Below are 19,920 nucleotides of genomic sequence, written 5' to 3'. Positions count from 1 at the left end.
TAGGAATGAATGTTTGGCACAGCAGTTGGAATGCTACTTGGGCCACATGCATATTGTATCAGAATGCCTGGGTTCAAGTCCTGTCTCCACTCCTGAATCCAGTTCCTTCCAGTGCACATCCTGTGAAGCAGCAGGTGATGACTCGAATTGTTGGGTCCCTGCTGCCCACGTGGGAGACCTAATTTGAGTTACTGGCTCCTGGACATTTAAAGAATGACCCAGTGAATAGGATTTCTCTCTCCCTCTCTCCCTCTCTCCCTCTCTCCCTCTCTCCCTCTCTCCCTCTCTCCCTCTCTCCCTGCCTCTCAAAAAAAAAAAAAAAAAAGTTAAAAAAAAAAATTAAGGGGCCAGTGTTCTGGCATGGCAGGTTAAGCCACCACCTGCAGTGTCAACGTTCCATATAGGCACTGGTTCCTGTTCTGGCTGCTCCACTTCTGATCCAGCTCCCTGCTAATGTGTCTGGGAAAACAAAAGAGGATGACCCAAGTGCTTGGGTCCCTGACCCCACATGGGAGACCCGGAAGAATCTCCTGGCTCCTGGCTTCGGACCAGCCCAGCCCTTGCTGTTGCAGTCATTCGGGGAGTGAACCAGAGGATGGAAGATCTCTCTGTCTCTTCTTTCTCTTCCTCTCTCTTTGTAACTCTGCCTTTCATATAAATAAATAAAATTTTAAAAGTTAAAATATCAAGTATCTTTAACCAAATGGAGTAAAGAATTACATGAAAGGTTCTTACTGTGGGATAAGAAACTCAGGGAAGTCCTTTCTGTGAAGATAACATTTGGGGCCAGCGCTGTGGCACAATGAGTTAAACCACTGCCTGCAGCACCAGATTCCCGTGTGGGCACAGGTTCAAGTCCTGGCTGCTCTGCTAACCCACCTGGGAAAGCAGGTGAGGACAGCGCAAGTGATTGGGCCCCTGCACCCACGTGGGAGACCTGGCCCAGTCCTGGCTGTCACGACCATTTGGAGAGTGAGCCAACAGATGGAAGATCTTTCTCTTTGCCTCTCCCTCTCTCTCTGTAACTGCCTTTCAAATAAACAAATAAATCTTTAAAAAAAATAATAATTAAAAATTCAGGTTTAAAAAAAAGATAACATTTTGGCCACTACTCGAATGATGGAAGGAGGCAACCGTGTGAAGCTCTGGCTGGCGCTTTCACATAAATCCTTTCCAGGAATCCTCCTATCACCACGGACTGAATGATGTTATCTCCACTTGGAGAGCAGTGTAGCTTGGCAGTTAAAAGCATGTGCTTTGCAATTACTCAGAATTTTGTATCCTAACCCAGCCAGGTAGATGCTAGCTAGATAACCTAAGACAGATTGTTAATCTAAACATCAGTTTATTTGTTGCAAAATGTGGGGTAACAGTAACTGCTGCTGCAGGATGTGGGGCGAGGACATCTGAATAGCACCGGGCACTCACAGCCGTTCAGTTAGTGTTAGCATGCTTCTCCCTTCTCCCTCCTGTGGCCTGGAGTATGGCATTTGAATTTCGTAAATAATGAGAGATTTCTTAGAGTTTTTCAGCAGTGGTAGTAAAGTGGCATAATTAAAGCAACAATTTTGGAAAATGATTCCTAAAGCCGTGAACTGACTATAGCAAGATAGAGACAGCAGTATTACGAAGGCAGATCTGTAAAGAACTGAAGTGTAGCCTAAAGGAAATGAGAAGAAAGAGATAATGTCAGTCGAGAAAGGAAGAGACAGATGAATTGGACTTGACAGTGAAGGGGACTGAGAAGGAAGGGAGAGGAAATCACTTTAAGATTGTGCACACTGTTAGCAAGAGGATGTGGGAAAGCATTGCTTTCATATGCAACGAAATACTTTTAAGTTGTTGCTACCGCAGAAACAGCCTAAATGTCCATTAGTAGGGAGCTGATTAAATAAATTACAGAATAGTCAATTAAAGCAATTCCGTGTGGCCATAAAATGGGAACGATCTGCTTAAGTAGCAAGGGAGTAAACATGGGTGCATAGTGCAGCACCATTTAGGAGAGGGAAAGGATGCATGTAAACGCTGTGTATGCGTAGGCTTTTGTATATCAAAACACTCTGAGTGGGGAACCCCCTTCCAACCAAAAAAAAAGTGCAGTAACCTCTGATAAAGAGGCCAAGACTGCAAGGCTTTGGTCAGGAGCAGGAGGGAGACTGACTTCTCCTTGTACACCATTTTGAAGTTTTAAATTTTTGTAGCATATATGAGTACATATACAAAAAATGTTTAATGTTTCAAGATAAATTGTTTCAAAAGGTAGAGTCACAGCTGCCCACAGAAGCCCAGGTAGTCCAGTGTAGCCCGGACCTAGAGAAAGGTAGGGGAGAAGGAAACAGTCACCTAAAAGCTCCTAACATGGAAGAGAAATATATAGGAAGTACATGATGTGCAGACGAAGCACATGTGCTTGTAATGAGCCAGTGCTTGCTGGTTGTGTGACCTTGGGTAAGTGACTTAACCTCTTCTGACAAATATTTCTACAGCATTATGGAAATAAAGATATTTGCTGGACACAAAGGAGCTATTAAAAAATGGTAGCTACTGGGGGCAGGTCTTTGGCTCAGCAAAGCCCATATCTCCTATCAGAGTACCTGAGTTTGAGTTCCTTATGTGCTTCTGAGTCCAGCTTCCTGCTGATGTGCTCCTTGGGAGGCGGCACATGATGGCCCAAGTAGTTGGGTCCCTGCCAGCCATGTGGGAAACCTGGACTGACTTCCGAGCTCCTGGCCTCAGCCTGGCCTGGTCCCACCTATTGTGGGCATTTGGGGAGTAAATGGAAGATCCCTATGTGTCTCTCTGCCTTTAAAATAAATAAAAAATAAATACTTTAAAAATTTTAATGATTGCTGTTACTGTAGTACATTGTTATATGTCTTTGTTTCATTTTACTCAGACTTAAAACAATTAGCCAAGATAGAAATTGCTTGTACCAGACGTGGGGTAGAATAGGGGAGAGAGTTGACTTTAGAGTCAGATTTCCTGGGTTTGAACTTGCTCCATCACTTAACTAGTGTGCAGTCATATTACTAAATTGCTTGTTCTGTGCCTCAGTTTCCTCATTTAATAAATGTGGCTAATAACACTTGTAGGTCTACCTCATAGGGCTGTTAGGAGGAATCAGTGAATTAATGCACAGAAAATGTTTCCAAAGTACCTGGTACACATTAAGTATTAACCACCAGGGTAGTTATTTGTGTATGTGGGGGATTCTACATACAGGAAAATGCACAGATTCCAATTGCTCGATTTGATCGTTTTTGACAAATGTCTACGTCTTAGGATCCAGGATATTTCTAGATCTTCTGAAATTTCCATCACAGCCTTTTCCAGTTGGTGCCTCTCCCTCCAGGCAGCCGCTGCTCTGATTTCTACCCCAGCAAACTGATTTTTGCCTGTTTTTAGACTTCCTATAAATGGAAGTATACAGTGATATACTTTTGTATCTGACTTATTTCTCTGAACATAATTTTTTTAGGTTCGTCCACATTACATGCATCATTAGTTCACTTTTTTATTGCTGAATAGTATACCATGTGTGAATATACCCCAGTTTGTTTATACTTTTATTTGTTACTGGACAACTGGGTTAATTCCAGTTTGGGGAAAATATGAATAGAGCTGCTATGAACATTCATGTACAAATCCTTCTGTGGGCATTAGGAAAACACCTAAAAGTAGAATTGCTGGATTGTAGAATAATGGATGCTTAACTTTTTAAGCAAATGCCAAAGCCACAGTACCATTTTGAGGCAACACTGGTAGGAGAGTCAAGGAAGGGGGTTCCATGTGGGAAGAGTGTAAGTGGAAACCATAACAGTGTCTCCTCTACCTTCCACCTTCTTCAGACAGAAAGGAGAGTAGAGGGGAAAGGTGGGAGGTGGTACAGGGAGAGTCACCAGTTTATGGAGGGCACGCTCTTCAAAAAGGTTTAGCCCTCCTGGCCTGCAAGTTTATATTCTTCTAACAATTTGTGAAGTGCTTTTGTTTCTATAATTTACTGTGATCTCCAGCAATGCTGTGATGTAGGCAGAACATACACAAGAGCACTTCACAAAAGACTGTATGGAAATGGAATTAAAAGAAGCCTGGTACAAAATTGTTGAAATCCAGGCATGTGAAAGATCATGGAAAGTTTATGGAAAATGTATATTATGAAAAAATGAAGTAAAGATTTCAAATTTTTTTGCACCAAAATAAGCCTATCTTGTGTGTGTGTGTGTGTGTGTGTGTAGAGAGAGAGAGACAGACAGACAGACACGGAGACGCAGTCACTCTTTAAAAATTTATTTGAAAGGAGAGCTAGAGATACACACAGATGGAAAGAGGGCTCCCATCCACTGATTCACTCCTAGATGCCTGCAATAGCCAAAGTTGGGCCACAACAATGCTGAGAGCCAAGAACTCCATCCAGATCTCCCACATAGGTGACAAGGACTTAACTACTTGAGCTATCACCTGCTGGCTTCCAGAGTACACAGTAACAGGAAACTGGAATTGGAACAGAGCCAAGGCTTGAACCCAAACACTCTAGTATGGTCTGTAGGCATCCCAAGTGGTCTTAATTACTATACTGAAGGCCTACCCCTTATCTTTTAATTCCATTTTCCACAGATTTTTTTCTTTGAAAAAAAAAATTGTATTTATTTATTTATTTGAAAGTCAGAGTTACATAGACAGAAGGAGAGACAGAGAGATCGTCCATCTGCTGATTTACTCCTCAGATGGCCGCAGTCCTGAGCTAGGAGCTTCATACGGGTCACCCACATGGGTGGTAGCGGCCCAGACACTTGGACCACCTTCTGCTTCTTTCCCAGGTGTATTAGGAGGGAGCTGGATCAGAAGTGGAGCAGCTGGGACTCAAACCAGTGCTCATGTGGGATTCCAGCATTGCAGGCTGCAGCTTAACCAGCTGTGCTACAGTGCTGGCTACTTCCACAGACTTTTAAAAAATACCCTTGGGGCCGGCGCCGCGGCTCACTAGGCTAATCCTCCGCCTAGTGGCGCCGGCACACCGGGTTCTAGTCCCAGTCGGGGCGCCAGATTCTGTCCCGGTTACCCCTCTTCCAGGCCAGCCCTCTGCTGTGGCCCGGGAGTGCAGTGAAGGATGGCCCAGGTGCTTGGGCCCTGCACCCCATGGGAGACCAGGAAAAGCACCTGGCTCCTGGCTCCTGCCATCAGATCAGCGCGGTGCGCTGGCCGCAGCGCGCCGGCCGCGGCGGCCATTGGAGGGTGAACCAACGGCAAAGGAAGACCTTTCTCTCTGTCTCTCTCTCACTGTCCACTCTGCCTGTCAAAAAAAAAAAAAAAAAAAAAAAAAACCCTTGGATAACAGTATTGCCTTTTACAAGTGAAAATAGTACAGTATCTACCTTTTATAAATGAGAAAATTGAAGTTAAGAGAAGTCACAATGAATTTCTGAAGAGCCCACAGCTAGTTACTGTCTGAGCTAGGACCCTTGTCCTACTTCCTAGCTCAAGTACTTATTAGCCATAAAACCTTGAACAAATTGTTTGACTGCTCTGGATATCAGTTTTCTTACTCTTCAGTGAGTATAATAACAATACAAACCTCAGTTCCTAAAAAGCATAATTGAGAATACAATTGCATGACCTGTTTGGCACACAGTAGGAGTACAGTAAATTCAGATGAGTCTGAATCTAAGGTAAGTGGTCATGGCTGAAGAAGAATATTAGTGAAGTAACTAATATGCCTGGTATGGTAGTGGCGTGTAAGACATAGTCAGGTGTCATGTTGTGTTCTTTTTCTTTGGTGTTGTCCAGATTCCCACATGGAGGGGAACCCAGCCAAGGACTCTGTTCCTTCCAATTATATTTTCCTTCTGCCCCTCCCCCCCTAATATTTCAAAGTTTTGACTTGAAATGTGCCCTGTTCGTAAAAATGTTGGAGGCCTCTGTTTATAGTGCAAGTGGCCCACATAAAGAGGCAGAAGATAGCAGCTTAACAAATTCTTTGCTGCAAGGTTCTTTATGGGAATAATTGTGTTTCTTTAAATCCCTCTCTGAGACAGTGTACAATACCAGACCGGGCGTCTTAGGCCTCTGTTATCTGAAAAGCGTGTTGCAGACGCCACTCTTCTAGTGCAGTTTCCATCTTGGTCATGGGGTTATAAGCTACTCCACGTCCACTAATAGCTCAGACATTTGCTGATCACTGTCAAGCTGGGGTTGGCCCCTGCCAACCATCTCTTTCCCTTTCTCTAATTTCATTTCTCAGCCTGATCATAGCATGTTTGGTCATAAAATAATACCCTCTGAAGAAACGGAGTAGCTCCAGCCCTATATAGCATCTCTATATAGATTATTCATATAGCCTGATACATTAACTACTTCAAAGCCCCTGCTCCTGAGTTCCCTGTCCTTCATAGTTTTGTTGTCAAAAATGAAATTAAGATATATTACATGTATTTTAACCTACTTTCCCTTATCAGGACATTTTCTACCTCATTAACTGAAATCTCCCATCTCAGTCTTTAAAGAAGATGTCCAGAGATTCATTCCTTGGCCTCTTAAGCCCCAACAAGAACCATTCCCAATTCTTTCTGGAAAGTTCTCTCGTATGATTCAAAACCTACTCATGTCTTAGCAACCAAAGTTTAAAAAAAAAAAAAAAAAAAAACAGGCCGGCGCCGCGGCTCACTAGGCTAATCCTCCGCCTAGCGGTGCCGGCACACCGGGTTCTAGTCCCGGTCGGGGCGCTGGATTCTGTCCCGGTTGCCCCTCTTCCAGGCCAGCCCTCTGCTGTGGCCAGGGAGTGCAGTGGAGGATGGCCCAGGTGCTTGGGCCCTGCACCCCATGGGAGACCAGGAAAAGCACCTGGCTCCTGGCTCCTGCCGTCGGATCAGCGCAGTGCACCGGCCACAGCGCGCCGGCCGCAGCGGCCATTGGAGGGTGAACCAACGGCAAAGGAAGACCTTTCTCTCTGTCTCTCTCTCTCTCACTGTCCACTCTGCCTGTCAAAAAAAAAAAAAAAAACAAAAAAAACAAAAAAAAAAAAAACAAAAAACAAAACAGTTTGCACTTTTCCTGCCTTGGACATTGTATAAAGAATACCAGATCTGTAAACAACTATAAATACTAGTTTTGAGTCCTTGTGCAAATCATCCAACAGCCTTTGTGAGCCTAAGTTTTCCTAACAGAGGTGCAAATACATTCCTGCCCTTTCTCTAAATTGCAGAGTGCCAGTATCAGCATCAATAAAGACAGTGTTTCAAAAGCCATTTGTGAGTTATAAAATGCTGTACATGTAGGCAGTGATGGAACCTGTGGCTTCACTCCCACTTCCTCTTTCTGATCTACTCCTGCCGCTGACCCAGTGCTAAGGAAACTATACCCATCCAGCTTCTTTAGAAGGAACCTTGTTCACAGCTGATTTATTTTAGTAGATTTATGCATTCGAATGTGCAGCTGAACAGCAAAGCTGCAGCCTGCATTTACCTACAGGATTTCCTGAAAGGCACCGTGGTGCATTGTGATTTCTTCTGCAGGCTGATGACAGCAATGGGGACTTGGACCCAGGGGTCTTGCTGACAGCTCAAACCATCACATCCGAGACCACAAGCAGCACCACCACAACTCAGATTACCAAGGTAACAGACCAGGCGGAGCTTCCTCGTGGACCCCAGTGTCATGCCGAGCTTGTTGCTACCTCTCTGAAGGTTTCAGTCCCCTCCCTGTTGAGCCCGATTATTCCAAGAGTCCGGAAGGAAAGACTGCTGCTCCCCCCGGCAATAAACCTAGGGAGGGGAGACCCTGGGAGCGTCCCCGCCTACTTAGTAGCCTCATAAAGTCACGTGTGGTTGTCCGCTTTACATATTTGTACGTATCTGGTGAGTGAGTCCCCCATCTAGTTGAGGAGATAAATTTAACAAGTCAGCCAGGACGGGCGTTTGGCTCTCCACTTGAGAGGTCCACATCCACACCAGAGTGCCTGAGTTCAAGTCCTGGCTCTGCTTCCAGTGCCAGCTTCCTGCTAATGTGCACCCTGGGAGGCAGCTCAGGTAGTTGAGTCTCTGTCAGCCATGTGGGGAACCTGAGTTCAGTTTCCAGCAGCCAGGTTCGGTCTGGCCCAACCCTGGCTGTTGTGGGCATTTGGGGAGTGAACCGATAGAAGAGAGCCCTCTCTGTCTCTCTTTGTGTCTCTGAAATAAATAAAATAAATTAAAAATTCAGCAAATGAGCAGGGGTTTCTTGGTATTATTATGCCATCATTTCCCTAGCCAAAAATTAGAATTTGTGGTCTGACAAAGAATTTTTATATCTAGAGAATCAAGGCCATGGGAACTATAGTTTAGATGTTGTGATGTTGGAATATTGGAGTTATTAGAGTATGATTTATGGGAAGCAAGAAGCAGAAAATATCTAAAATTGGAACTGCCCCCCAGAAAGTCAGAGGCAAACCATGTTTGCTATAGCACTAGAGGAAAACATTTTCTTATATGTAAGAAATTTATTCTCGACCAAGCTCTGTCATCAGCACACTAGTTAATGTGTCTAGACTTTGGTTTTCCTCCTGTATCAAAGAGCTCTACCCACCTCAGGAGATTATTTGGAGATCTTTTGATATTAATAATATGAAATGTTTTAAAATAAAGACCCAGTTTCTAGCTGTGTGACATATATGTTCTTGGTCTTCTAATTGTCTTCCTTAAAAATAATCAAAAATAAAACGTATAGGGGGAGAGCAAAGAGAGAAACCGTTGTGTTTACTTGCTCTGTTTCTCTGGTGTTTGGGAGGAAGAAAAAAAAGGAGAAGTAAATAAACAGAGAACTGTGGCTTCCTGCCTAGCTTAAGACATTGGCCGCCCATGAGAGCAGAGGTGTGCTCATTTAGCAGGGCAAGTGGGTAAGAAGGCGTCCCTGCACAGTGCCCAGGAGCAGATGAAAACTTGGAACGGAGCTTTCAGCACAATCTTTGTTTTTCTTTCTTATTATGTTGTTGATCTCACGTGGCTACATCCTTGTGGTTACAGACTGTCAAAGGCGGGATTTCAGAGACCCGGATTGAGAAGAGAATCGTGATCACCGGAGACGCCGATATTGACCATGATCAGGTGGGATGCTGAGGGGATTGCAGACATGGGGTTGGAGGACGGGTAGAAAGATAGAGGATCTCTCTGCCGTCTCCTTCCCCAGAAAGCTTCTTGGGTGACTTTAGCTTCTAAGTGAAGTAAGGACCCAGGGAATCAAAGGCACAGAGGCCAGCGGGGTGGGGCTGCAGATGGGAACCAGGGGTGCAGTGGGAACACTTGCACTCAAATGCTGTTTTCTCCCTCTATTCTAGTTCTTAACTCACCCACCCCCTAGTTCCCCACCCGTAAATTGGAGATTACTGAGTCTTTCTCTCTAGGTTGTTGTAAGGACCAAGTAACATGTGGCACTTGGTGGGCTCCAAGCCAGTGGGGCAGTTGTTATCCAGGAGGTTGAGTGTACCCAAACCTGTGCTAGACGGTATCAAAACAAAAGGAAGGCAAGCTCCTACCCCCAGAGCCCTGTCCCAGCTGAGGAGGCAACCGGAGGACATGGTGTGATGGAGACACCAGCAGGCTGAAACCTGGCTTCTGTCCTAGATCTTGCACCAACTTGCTGTGTGACCTTGGACAAATCACTTTACCTCTGATGATTTTTTTCCTTCCCGAAAAGGGAATAGGTTGATCTAGATAATTTTCTGGGCCGCTTTGAGGAGTAAAATCCTATATTTCTATGTTAATTAGGTACTAATTGTGTGCTACAAGCAATTAGCAAATAATAAGGTCAAGATTAATGTTCCCAGTTCTCTAGTGGGTGGGGTTAGGACAGCAAAGCTGCAGAGAAGAGGGGGTGGACAAACTGCATGCAAATGCTTCTGGAATCATTGACAGGATTGCTAGAGCAATAATTCTGTGGCCTTTATGCTGATGTGCTGAGTGCCTTTAAAAAAAAAAAAAACTGAGCTGCAGTGCTGGCAGTTCCCTTGGTAGCAGGCTGAGACTTACAGCTGAAAACACTGGGCTCAGGATTCCAGAAGCAGGGCTGCAAAGCCGAGGGAGAAGCTTCTGTTTGCCCAGCTCCCTGGGCCCTGCTGCGGTGCCAGCCTGGACCCTCCCTCAGTGTGATGTGATGGGAGCGCCAGCTATTTGCTCAGTCTGCACGAGACAGCGCGAGTCCTGATGGGGAACAGGTGTTTGGGTTGGAGTGACACAGGCCTGGATTGATTGCTTAGTCTGCAAACTGGGCGTGTACCTTTGAGCTGTAGTTCCACCATGTATAAAATAAAGATCATCACAGGTTTCTCCCAGGGTTGTTGTGACAGAGGGACGAGTACACTTGATAGCCCAGAGACATGCTCCAGGGCCCCATTCTTCTAGGTACTGAGAGATCCATGAGAGGAATAAGATATGATGCTGTCTGGCTGGGAGGGGGCACTTTAGAAAGGATTGTTGACAGCGGTGCAGTGAGGGCTTCCTAGAGTTGAGAGTAGGCAGAGTCAACCAAGAAGAGGAGTTGAAGGGGCAGGGTTGTGACGTAATCAGTTAAGCTGCCATTTTGGACACCCACATCCCACATCAGAGCATCAGTTCAAGTGCTCTGCTTCCTACTAATGCACCTGGGAAGGCAGTAGATGATGGCCCAAGTGCTTGGAAGACCCAGATGGAGTCCCTGGCTTTGGCCTGGCCCAGTCCCGGCCATTGCAGCCATCTGGGGAGTGAACTGGCAGATGGAAAAATCAAAACTTCTCTGTCTCTCTCTCCCTCTCTGTCTCTGTCACTCTTCCCTTCCAAATAAGGGAAATAAATTTTTAAAAAAAGGGCCTGAAGCAGGCCGCAGTGTGAGCAGATGAGGTTGGATGAACAGGGATCTGCACAGGTGGCCGTTCCAAGAATGCCTTTCATGGAGCCAAGGGACCACCAGAGGAGTCTTCCTTCTTAACTTCATCCCTCCTGGAGATGGCTCTTAAGAGCCGAGGGGAGCAGTCAGTTGATCGGTTCCAGCTGGAGTCCTTTTTGATGGGGGCTATAGACCATGCAGAGTGATGTCATGGCTCTCCAGTGACTTCCTTTCTGCTCTCATTAGCTTTTCTAGAACAACCAAAACTATTCCAGATGCTCACCTTGGAGACGAAAGGACAGTATGGTAGAGAGGAAAGCCTGGGTTTAAATTGCTGTTGCATTACTTTCTAGGTGTGAAAACAGCACTTTATTTAACCTCTGAACTTCAGTTTCCTCATCTATAAAATGGAAATAATGGTAGTACCCTCATGTATTAAGCGAATGATGTGCTTATGCTGGTACATGGCATGTAATAGGCCTTCCTCCTTTTTTTTTTTTTTTTTTGGAAATTGCTTACAGAAATTTTACATGCAATCTCATATCTCTATTAAAAGGTACGTTACATCAAGATTACAAAAAGGATACTTTATTTATAAGAGACTTCTACTTACCTGTGTGTTTTATCACGATTCATTTCTTCCCTCTGTCATTCTACTTTAGCTGAAAACGTCTCTTCTCTAGCACGTTTCTTACCCTCCTCTCCTGTCCTGAACATCCGGGTCGCCTGGTGTTGGGCACAGATTGGTTCTGGGCTCTGCATGCTTCCTGAGGGCATCTTCTCACACCTGGCGGGCCGTGCCGCTGTCATCCGCGGAGCCCTTTGCTGTTCCTCGAAGGCTGTGCTGCCTCCCCTGTCTGTTGCCAGTCTGAGACCCTCCTAGGCTGGGTAGGGGAGTTGTCAGCTTGTGCAACCTCAGTGCTGTCCTGCCACTGCAGAGAGAAAGATTGAATCTGTCAGGGCATCAGAGAAATCATGTCCTGTGATCCCCTGCCTGCCTTCACCAGCGAGGCTGCTTTTTGACTGATGAGATTGTTTTCTGTCTTTCATAGGTCCTTGTACAAGCCATCAAGGAGGCAAAGGAACAGCACCCGGACATGTCAGTGACCAAGGTGGTCGTCCATCAGGAGACCGAGATCTCTGAGGAGTGAGCTCAGGTAGGGGGTGTTCCTGCTGGGTTCCAGGGCAGCCCCTGTTCCAGCCTGAGAGAGCACCGGCAAGAACCCTGGACGCGCCAGGGCCACACTCCTAGAGCGGTCCACGCTGGGATTTGATAAAGCAAAGACAGGGGAGTGGTGAGAGGGAGGAGAGGGGGGATTATTACATACTGGCTCCAGTTAAAGCAGCCGGGTCATTTGTGTCCTGCCCCCAGCAGTGCCAGCAGTGTGGGTAGGAGGAGCTTCCCCGCACTTGGGTGCAAACGCCCACTCACCTCCTACAACTTCTGCCCCCTCCTGCTTCTCCACCTCCCCTTTCCCTCCCCTTTGCTGTTCTGCTGTGTCACGGGCCCTGGGACAGCCAGAGTAGAAAAAACCAAGAGCAGGGTCGCACTGTCTAGAAATGGAGGAGGAGGAGTGGGGCGGGAGGATGACTGAGGCTCTGAGAACAAACCAGAGAGTTGGAAGCAGGAAGCCGCTTTTGGGGATCAGGGACCAGATGGACAGTGCGTACAAATGACTGGAAGAAGCCATCCATCACCAGGTATCCTCACTGAGCTCTGTGAAATGTCACTCATGACTGCAAGGGCCTGGCAGTGGGATGGGAAGCTTTCTCCTTTGCAGGATTTAAAAATGTGCTGCTTTGTTTCCTCTAGGAACTACCCTACCCCCACCTCCCTGCCCTTCTCCCATCCAAGAGAAACCAGCGAAATTATAAAGAAGCTAACCTGCAATAGTCAGACTTCAGATTTTCAAGATTATCCTAAACCACCAGAAACTGAATTTCCTTTTCTATTTGGAGTTTATATCAAGAGATTCTAGATATCACTGATCCTTTTCAAGACCTTTTTTCTATATTGTGATACCGGAAATTATTCAACTTTTCATTCTATGGACAGTTTTTAAAGAATTTTTTTATGGGGTACTTTGTAACCCCTTCAGCCTAGCCTTTCCTCACTGATTTCCAACCCAGATACCGACAGGGTCCACAGACTCCTTCAGGAAATGCTCCAGACTCTGCCACCTTTGTTGGAGGCCAAAGCCAGCTCGGAGAGACTCCTGCTTCCCCCTGGGTTTATGCCCTTTGGACAACAGCAGAAACGGCCTGACCCAGCGTTCCCAGAGCCAGTGACGTGACTTTCCCACAGTGGCCAGCAGGACAACTGCCTGACCTACAGACCTCAGAACGATGTCCCTGTCCTTTTGCTGAGGGTGTCTGGTGAGGCAAAGACCTCTGCTGAGAATGTAGTATTTTTTTCTCCTTCCCTCTTAGTCTTTCTTTTTGGAGATTCTTTATAACAAGGACATAAGAAGTCGCTCCTGATATATCTGATACTGTGAATGTTGGAACAAATCTGTGGCCTTCACCTCCCCAGCCGCCCCCTTACCTCATCAGAAGCAGTGACTCTTCAGTGCTGTCCCCACTCCCAGCTCAGGAGACCGAACTCACGGGAAAAGAGGCACTTTTGGCCAAAAGCGGTAATGGAACACGTTTGGTGGTGATGTGGAAAAGAAAGTTAATGAGATTTTTAACGTATGTCCGGGGCGTGTGCACTCCACAGGGGGAATGGTGGAGTTTCCCTGTCGGATCCTGCTGAGAACTAGGTCCGGGTGGCTGGGCCTCCTTCTTTCACCAGCAGTGATGAGAGAATGTGGTGGGAGGGGCTGTATTCTGTGAACTCTCCTCTCCCAATGGGCACCTGCCTGAGGCCACCTTTCTGGAGCAAGAGGATTGGCTTTTAGGGTTCACCCTTCCCACAGGACAAACATGACAGGGGTACAAGCCCCAGCTCTGCTCAGTCCCACAGGCCATCTGAGGTCCGTCAGGTTCTGTATGCTTGATTTTGTGGTAGGTTTGGGCTTTCGTTTCTTTTTTTCCCCTTGGTTTTGGTTTTGGAAATAAGGACTGGTGTCCCCAAATCTCTCATCTTCCAGCTTGCTTCCCACAGAGCTGCCTGGAAGCTTCTTAGGATCCTAATTCTAGGCTAGCCGTGAACTTTGTAAGACAGTGGGTCACAGACAGAAACTGCTGGGGGTTCAGGGCAGGGAGCAGGCGGTGCAAGCCTCTGCCCTGACATGGGAGCCGCTGCCTGTGTCCAGTTTCTGCTGAGTTTAGACAGACTCAACTGTTGGAACTGAGTTTGGGTGTGCATTTTTCTTTTACTTCTCATCCGAGACTGTCCTGCCAATAGGCAGCTCTCCCTGGGGAGGGAAGGAAGGGCACAGGTTGCGGATGACAGGCTTGGGGGAAGGACACTGTCCTAACTCAGGAACAAGCTTGGGGTCTGAAGGGACGGGGTTTTTCGGGGTGGTGCTCAGGCCAGAGCCATGTTTCCAGGAGCAGTGGCAAGTTAGGAATCTGACTTACACCAAACCAGCATGCCACGCGAGCTCACTTCCCATGGCCAGCTGTCCTGGGGCACCCACCTGTGGAATGAAGGTGGGGGAAAGGAGGGCACAGCCTGTCCATCGGAAGTCTTCGCATGCTTAGTGCATCCTGGGAGGCAGTGGGTGATGGCTCAAGTGCTTGGGCCCCTGCCATCCAGTTGGGAGACCCAGATGGAGTCCCTGACTCCTGGCTTCAGCCTGGCCCAGCCCTGGCTGTTGTGGGCATTTGGTGAATGAAGCAATGGATAGAAAAATCTCAATCTCTCTTTCTCTCCTCTGCCGCTCCCTTTCAAGTAGATGGAAATAAGTAAACATTAAAAAAAAAAAAAAAAACAGCATAGGGACTATCCTGTGCTCAGCTCAGGTGGCAGCTTCCTCGCGTGGATCTGGAGGCCTGCACTGTAGCTCAGCTCTGCAGCCAGCTGCTGCCCGGGGCTTCCTCGCCTGGAACGCTCACGCCTTCCAGGTCTCTTCCCCTTTCTTCTCTGGCACCAAATCTTGGGGCTTGGCAGTTGTTTGGGTTTTTTTCTTTCTGCGGTTGTGTGCGTGTGTGTGTGTGTGAAGAAAATCAGACTGTCCAGGTAGAAATGGCGGAGGGGAAGGAGAGCGCGCATTTGCAGGGCCAGGCACTTGGCAGCAGTCTTCCTAAAGTGACTCAGACACACCACAGTGACAACTCCTGCTGCAATTTTATTTTCACTCGAGAAATAAAAATTTCTCCCAAGCCACATGAGATCGCTGCCACCCACCCACAAAGGCAAGACCTGTATTCCCAAGCCGAATGCTGGGCCCTGCCGGGTGCCTCTGCCCACTCCTCCCCCAGGCTTCCCTGGGTTGCTGGGAGGAGACTCCACCTCGGGAAGTGGCGCCAGAGCTGCGGCCTGACCAGCACCCTCAATGCCCCTGGGACGTCTGCCCAGGGTCTCAGCCCCAGGCTGGTTGTTTTTACAAATCTCGCAAATGTATTATTTTGGTGACAAAAATGAAGGAGCTTTGTAAATTTTTAAAAAATTACAAATCATATCAGGTAGTTGTTTACATTTCTTGACAAAATAGGAACTATGGCAGCAGAATCAAATTGGCAAAATCTTTAGAGTAAATAGGCAATAATTAGGTCTGCTGTTTCGGCCTTTTGTAGTAAAAGAAGTGGTTGTAGTGTTTAGATATGTATTTGGTCTTGCTTCTTGTATTGCATTTTTCAATAAACTTAAAAAAAAAAAAAGACCGGCTGAGGATTGATCCACTTCTCCGTTCATCTCCTGGTAACTGGGAAAGCAAACACTGCTCCGGGAGACCTGAACTCCAGCCGCTCTCTGACGCGCGGCATCGGACAGGATGCAGCTCCAGCACCGTGCGCGGGAACTTCTGGGAACTGGCACATGCTCTGCCCCGCTGGGCATTGTGCAGCACAGACCACAGCTAAGAGAGGAGAGAGGGGCTCCTCGGCTGTGGGGAGGGGCTGGGGCCCCCCTGGAGGCAGTGGCAGTGGTGCGGGCCTGTGGGAGAGACCCTGCATGGCTGAGGAAGGAGGGGATTGAGGTGGTGGGAGCTGAAGGCTCAGTCCCCATCCCAGATGGCAGTGGAGGGTCTCAGCTCCACTCATTGCCCATCTTCCCCGAGGCCCAAACTCCACCTCCAGGCCGCCTTAGAAGGGGCCTGGCCTGGCCTGGCACATCCCAGCCTACCTTCCAGGTCTTAGCGGTCCTTGCCTACCCCTGTGGACGTGCCAGGACACCGGGTGCATCTCCCCCAGTCACCTTGGCCTGGACCTCCAGCCCCTTCAGGTACCTGTCCAGGGCTAAAGCCACATCTGGAGGCTGAAGAAATTCCGGAGGCTGAGGTGTGCTGGTCTCCACTCTCCGTGGTGAAACAAGCCCTCTCCAGCTCCTGACCTACCCAGTGCAACTGGCATTTCCCTGCCCGCACGCAGGTCAGGGCGCCTTTGTGATCAGAGCACCCAGCTCCAGCTGGGATGTGACAGACGACTGCTCCACAGGGAGACTCCTGGTCCTGTGGTCCCGTTTCCATGGTCCATGCTGCAGCCTCACGGCAGGCTGTCCTCCCCGTCCTCAGACCCGGGCACCCAAGTCCCCTCCTCCTCCCAGCTTGGCATAGCCCCCCAGACTGAGGCGGTCCAGGCGAGGCCAGCTTCGGTGCGCACAGTCTCGAGCCGCAGGGGACCCAAGGAGGAGCTCCCCAAGGCCCAGATCCAGAGACTTGGAATGTTCAATGCAGGAACCAGAGGGCTGCACAGTGATGATCACGTGACCAGGCTGGGCCCTCGGCCCCCAGGGTGGGGGCAGCCCCGGGCCCTTCAGCGAGTAGCTGTTGAGCAGGGCAGGCAAGGCCAGGCGAGGGTTAGCAGGTTCTGAACGCAGGCTCCGCACCGATGGGACGGGCGAGGTTCCCCGACGCGGGGACAGGTCCCAGTTGTCTGGCTCTGCACAGCCTATGGCCCGCGGAGTCCTGGGGCCGGGGCTGGGTAGGAGCGCACAGTTCCAGCCTGGGCCGTCGGGGGGCCGCAGGGCCTGGGCGCGCAGCACCCCCTGACGGAGCCGTCGCGTCTCCAAGTCTCGGTTTTCATACAGAAGCGTGTTGGCGCAGATAAACACGAACAGGCCGGCGCCCATGATCACCGGCCCCAGGAGCCGCAGCCGCTCGTGCGGGCCGTGAGCCCGGCCGGCGCCGCGCCCCTCGCGCCGGAGCTCGCCCACCGGGTGTGAGCTGCTGTTGGCAGCCCGGGGCCCAGGGGCCCCCGCGCGGTGCGGCCAGTAGCCAGCCACGGCGATGCCCATGCCCACCAGGACCACTAGCGCCCCCAGCGCCGCGAACGCCCCCGACGGCGAGCGCAGCCGCAGCCGGGCCCGCACCCGCAGAGGCTCCGGTGGGGAGCGCGGGCGCCGGCGGCGGCCCAGGCGGCGGCCCAGGCGGGAGACGCGGCCCTCGGGGCTCCTCCGCACCTCGGCGCAGTCTCCGGGACTCCCAGCCGTCATCCCGCCGTCGTCTGGGCGCTCTGCAGAGAGAAGATGCGAGGCAGGGAGTGATCCGACGGGCCCCGGTTCGGAGCGCCAGGCTCGGGGCCCAGATCCGGGAGGGAAGCTCGGGTCGCCTCGCCCAGGCCGCTTGGAGATCCCTGGCGGCCGCCCCCGGACTTTCCCGGGCTGCGAGGCAGGGAGCCGCCCCCGCTCGGGTTTTCCGCAGCGGAGCTCGGAGCCAGAGACGCGCGGCACAAGCCCGAGTTGGCCGGGCCCGCGCGTGGAGGTGGGAGGGGCGCGCCGGCTGCTCCCTGGCGCATCCCCTGCTCCCGGCTCCCGGCGCGGGCAGCCCGCGAGTCCGCGGCCTCGGGCAGCGCGGGGCCCCGGCAGCCGCGTCCCGGGGTAAGTACCGCGCGGGCTCACCCCACCCCCGCACGTGGCCACCCCAGAGTGCTGGAGGGAGGAGAGCTCCGGCTGCCCGGGGCCGCAGGGTCGCCCGCGGGTCCCAGCTCCCCCCTACCGCGTCGCACTTACCGCAGCGTGGGAGGAGGGGGTGGCCCAGACTCCAGCCTCTCCCCGCCCGCTCCCTCCTTGCAGACCGTCTCGGTCAGCGCTGAAGCTGCAGCAGGAGAGACTCGAGCTAGACAACGGGAAGACCGCTCCAACCAAGAGCAGCCAGGGACAGCAGGCGAGGCGGCGGCGGCGGCGGCGGCGGCCTCTGCCCGGGATCCTCTTCAACTCCGCACAGAAGGAGCCTCCCCTCCCCCCAGCGGCCGGGCTGGGGCCCCGGCAGGAGGCTGGCGGCGGCCGAGACTGGGCGCAGAGCCTCGCTGGACTCCACTCGCGGCTCTCGCGGCGGCCCCGCCAGGGCTGCTGCTCCCAGGTTGCCGCGTTCCCGAGTCGGGCTCCTCGGGATGAATCATCCCGCCGCCCGGCCTCCTCCGCCGGAGGCCTCAGTGGCCCGCGTCCCGGCGACAGCAGCGCCGCCCCTGCGCCTCGGGCCGCCCGGGGTCGGGGCCGCACAGCCCTGGCCCCTCCTGGCTGCCGATCGCGCCCGGCCTGCGGGGTGAGCTATGGATCCGGGCCGAGACCAAGAAGCCGGGCAGCGCGTGGTGTGGCCCCCACGAAAGAAGGGCGTGGGAAGACACGCGGCCCCCGCCCGGGCGCCGGGGCCACGGGCGAGAGGAGGGTCGGGACCTGGCTGTCGGGCGGCGCAGCTCAGGAGCTGGGGAGGAGGCCCTGCCACCCTCCCGGCCCCATCCGCACCCGCGAAGATCCAGGCAGGGCTTCCACCCCTGCTGCCTCCCAGGGGCGCGCCGCAGGCCCAGAGCCTGGACGGAGCCGCGGCGCCGACCGCGTCCGAGCCTGGTTCTCACGGATGGAAAGTCGCCCTCGAGGCCGAGCTGCCCGTTGGGGTCACAGCGCCGCGGACCCCCGGGTTCCGGCCCTGGGCACCGGCACCTCTCGGCGCAGCCACCGGGCCGTCCTGGGAAGAGTGAGGCCCGTTACCCGCCGTGCCTGAGTAGGGGGTTCCTCTTCCCAGCCCGGAACCCGGGAAATGGCCACCGCGCCTCCACCCTGAACTGCGGCCCCAGTTCCAGACAGGTCACCCCGAGCCGCGGCGTCCCCGCCAGGAGGGGGGCGCAAACGTGCAGAACAGAACGAGGGGGCCAAGCCCAGAGAGCCCGAGCCTCGGCAGGGCGTGCGCCGACGCGGGGAGCCCAGGGAGGCGGGCGCTTGGAGCCGTGGCCCCTCCCCGCGGGATTCTGCACGGGGCCGACTTCCCGGTTCCCCCGGGGCCGGCCACTGTCCGCGACCCCACTCTAAGATGGGGCAAAGGGAGGACCAGGCTCCCGCCCCCAGGGTCCCTTCCCGTTGGAGGGGCCGAGCAAAAAGTTAAAGAAAGTTGGGGGGGCAGTCCATGCACCCTGATTTGCTCACCTGGCGCCGCCGCGCCCAGGCGGGTCCGGGTCCGAGTCCGCGCGCCGCCGTCCTGCGCGCCGCCTCTATCTCCACGGGACCCGCCCCCGGCCCCGCCCCACTCAGCCAGGCCCCGCCCCTGGGAGTCCCGGGGACCCTGCGACCCCGGTGGGCCCCGACCTAAAGGCGGCAGCTCAGAGCTGAGGGTCGCAGGTGAGCGCGGGTCGTGCGCCTGGAGATTCTGGGGACGGGGCCCGAGTCCCGCCACCCCCACGACCCTTCACCCTCATCTCTCGCCGTTCTCAAAGCCCTGGGAAGGCGCCCCCTCCCCAAACCGGGACTCTGAGGCCTGAGCCCAGGGCCCCTACACCGCTTGCCGCCCCGCCTGCGGAGCCTCCGTCCAGGCACCCGGGGGGGGGGGGGCGGCCCGAGCCTGGCCCTGCCGGCCCCACAGCCTCCCCGCTGCGAGCCTCACTGCCTTCATCTGCAAGACGGGCACAGCGCGGCTTGCCCCGCACAGGGGGCGCCAAGGGCTGAGCCCAAAGCCGGGCGCAGCCCGCGAGTCCTCGGCGATTTGGAATCCCGGGGAGGGGGCGCCCGGCCCCGGCCTGAATCTGCAGGGAGCAGGGTGGGTGCGTCTCCCCTAGGAAGAC

General features: G+C 52.2%; 2 protein-coding genes across 53 annotated transcripts in view; one reads left to right on the top strand and one right to left on the bottom strand.

Annotated features, from left to right (window-relative positions):
- Positions 1-14,705, top strand: part of EPB41 (erythrocyte membrane protein band 4.1) — a 231,799-nt gene extending 217,094 nt beyond the window's left edge. For all 50 annotated transcript variants that reach the window (XM_070078950.1, XM_070078932.1, XM_070078949.1 and 47 more), the window contains 4 exons: positions 7,509-7,610; positions 8,994-9,074; positions 11,880-11,984; positions 12,641-14,705. In XM_070078950.1, coding sequence (XP_069935051.1) covers positions 7,509-7,610; positions 8,994-9,074; positions 11,880-11,978 — 282 coding nt within the window. In that variant the 3' untranslated portion in view covers positions 11,979-11,984; positions 12,641-14,705. The remainder of the gene's footprint in view (positions 1-7,508; positions 7,611-8,993; positions 9,075-11,879; positions 11,985-12,640) is intronic.
- A 453-nt stretch (positions 14,706-15,158) lies between these two features.
- Positions 15,159-19,523, bottom strand: TMEM200B (transmembrane protein 200B). 3 transcript variants are annotated; one of them, XM_070078951.1, is made up of 3 exons: positions 19,289-19,413; positions 17,882-17,966; positions 15,159-17,385 (listed from the first exon to the last, which is right to left on the bottom strand). In XM_070078951.1, the coding sequence occupies exon 3, from the start codon at positions 17,363-17,365 to the stop codon at positions 16,442-16,444; it is 924 nt and encodes a 307-aa protein (XP_069935052.1). In that variant the 5' UTR covers positions 17,366-17,385; positions 17,882-17,966; positions 19,289-19,413; the 3' UTR covers positions 15,159-16,441. The 3 variants fall into 3 exon arrangements, with proteins under 3 accessions (XP_069935052.1, XP_051714048.2, XP_008264077.3); XM_051858088.2 differs by lacking the exon at positions 19,289-19,413 and adding an exon at positions 18,614-18,754; XM_008265855.4 differs by lacking the exon at positions 17,882-17,966 and having other exon boundaries at positions 19,289-19,523.
- Between the last annotated feature and the right edge of the window lie 397 nt (positions 19,524-19,920).

Source organism: Oryctolagus cuniculus, chromosome 7, assembly GCF_964237555.1.
Source record: "Oryctolagus cuniculus chromosome 7, mOryCun1.1, whole genome shotgun sequence".
Taxonomy (NCBI): Eukaryota; Metazoa; Chordata; class Mammalia; order Lagomorpha; family Leporidae; genus Oryctolagus; species Oryctolagus cuniculus.
The sequence above is the reverse complement of the archived record's forward strand: the minus strand, read 5'-3'. Positions and strand labels throughout refer to the sequence as shown.

Coding starts and splice junctions, on each gene's coding strand:
- TMEM200B (XM_008265855.4), bottom strand. CDS start 17,365: ATGACGGCTGGGAGTCCCGGAGACTGCGCCGAGGTGCGGAGGAGCCCC.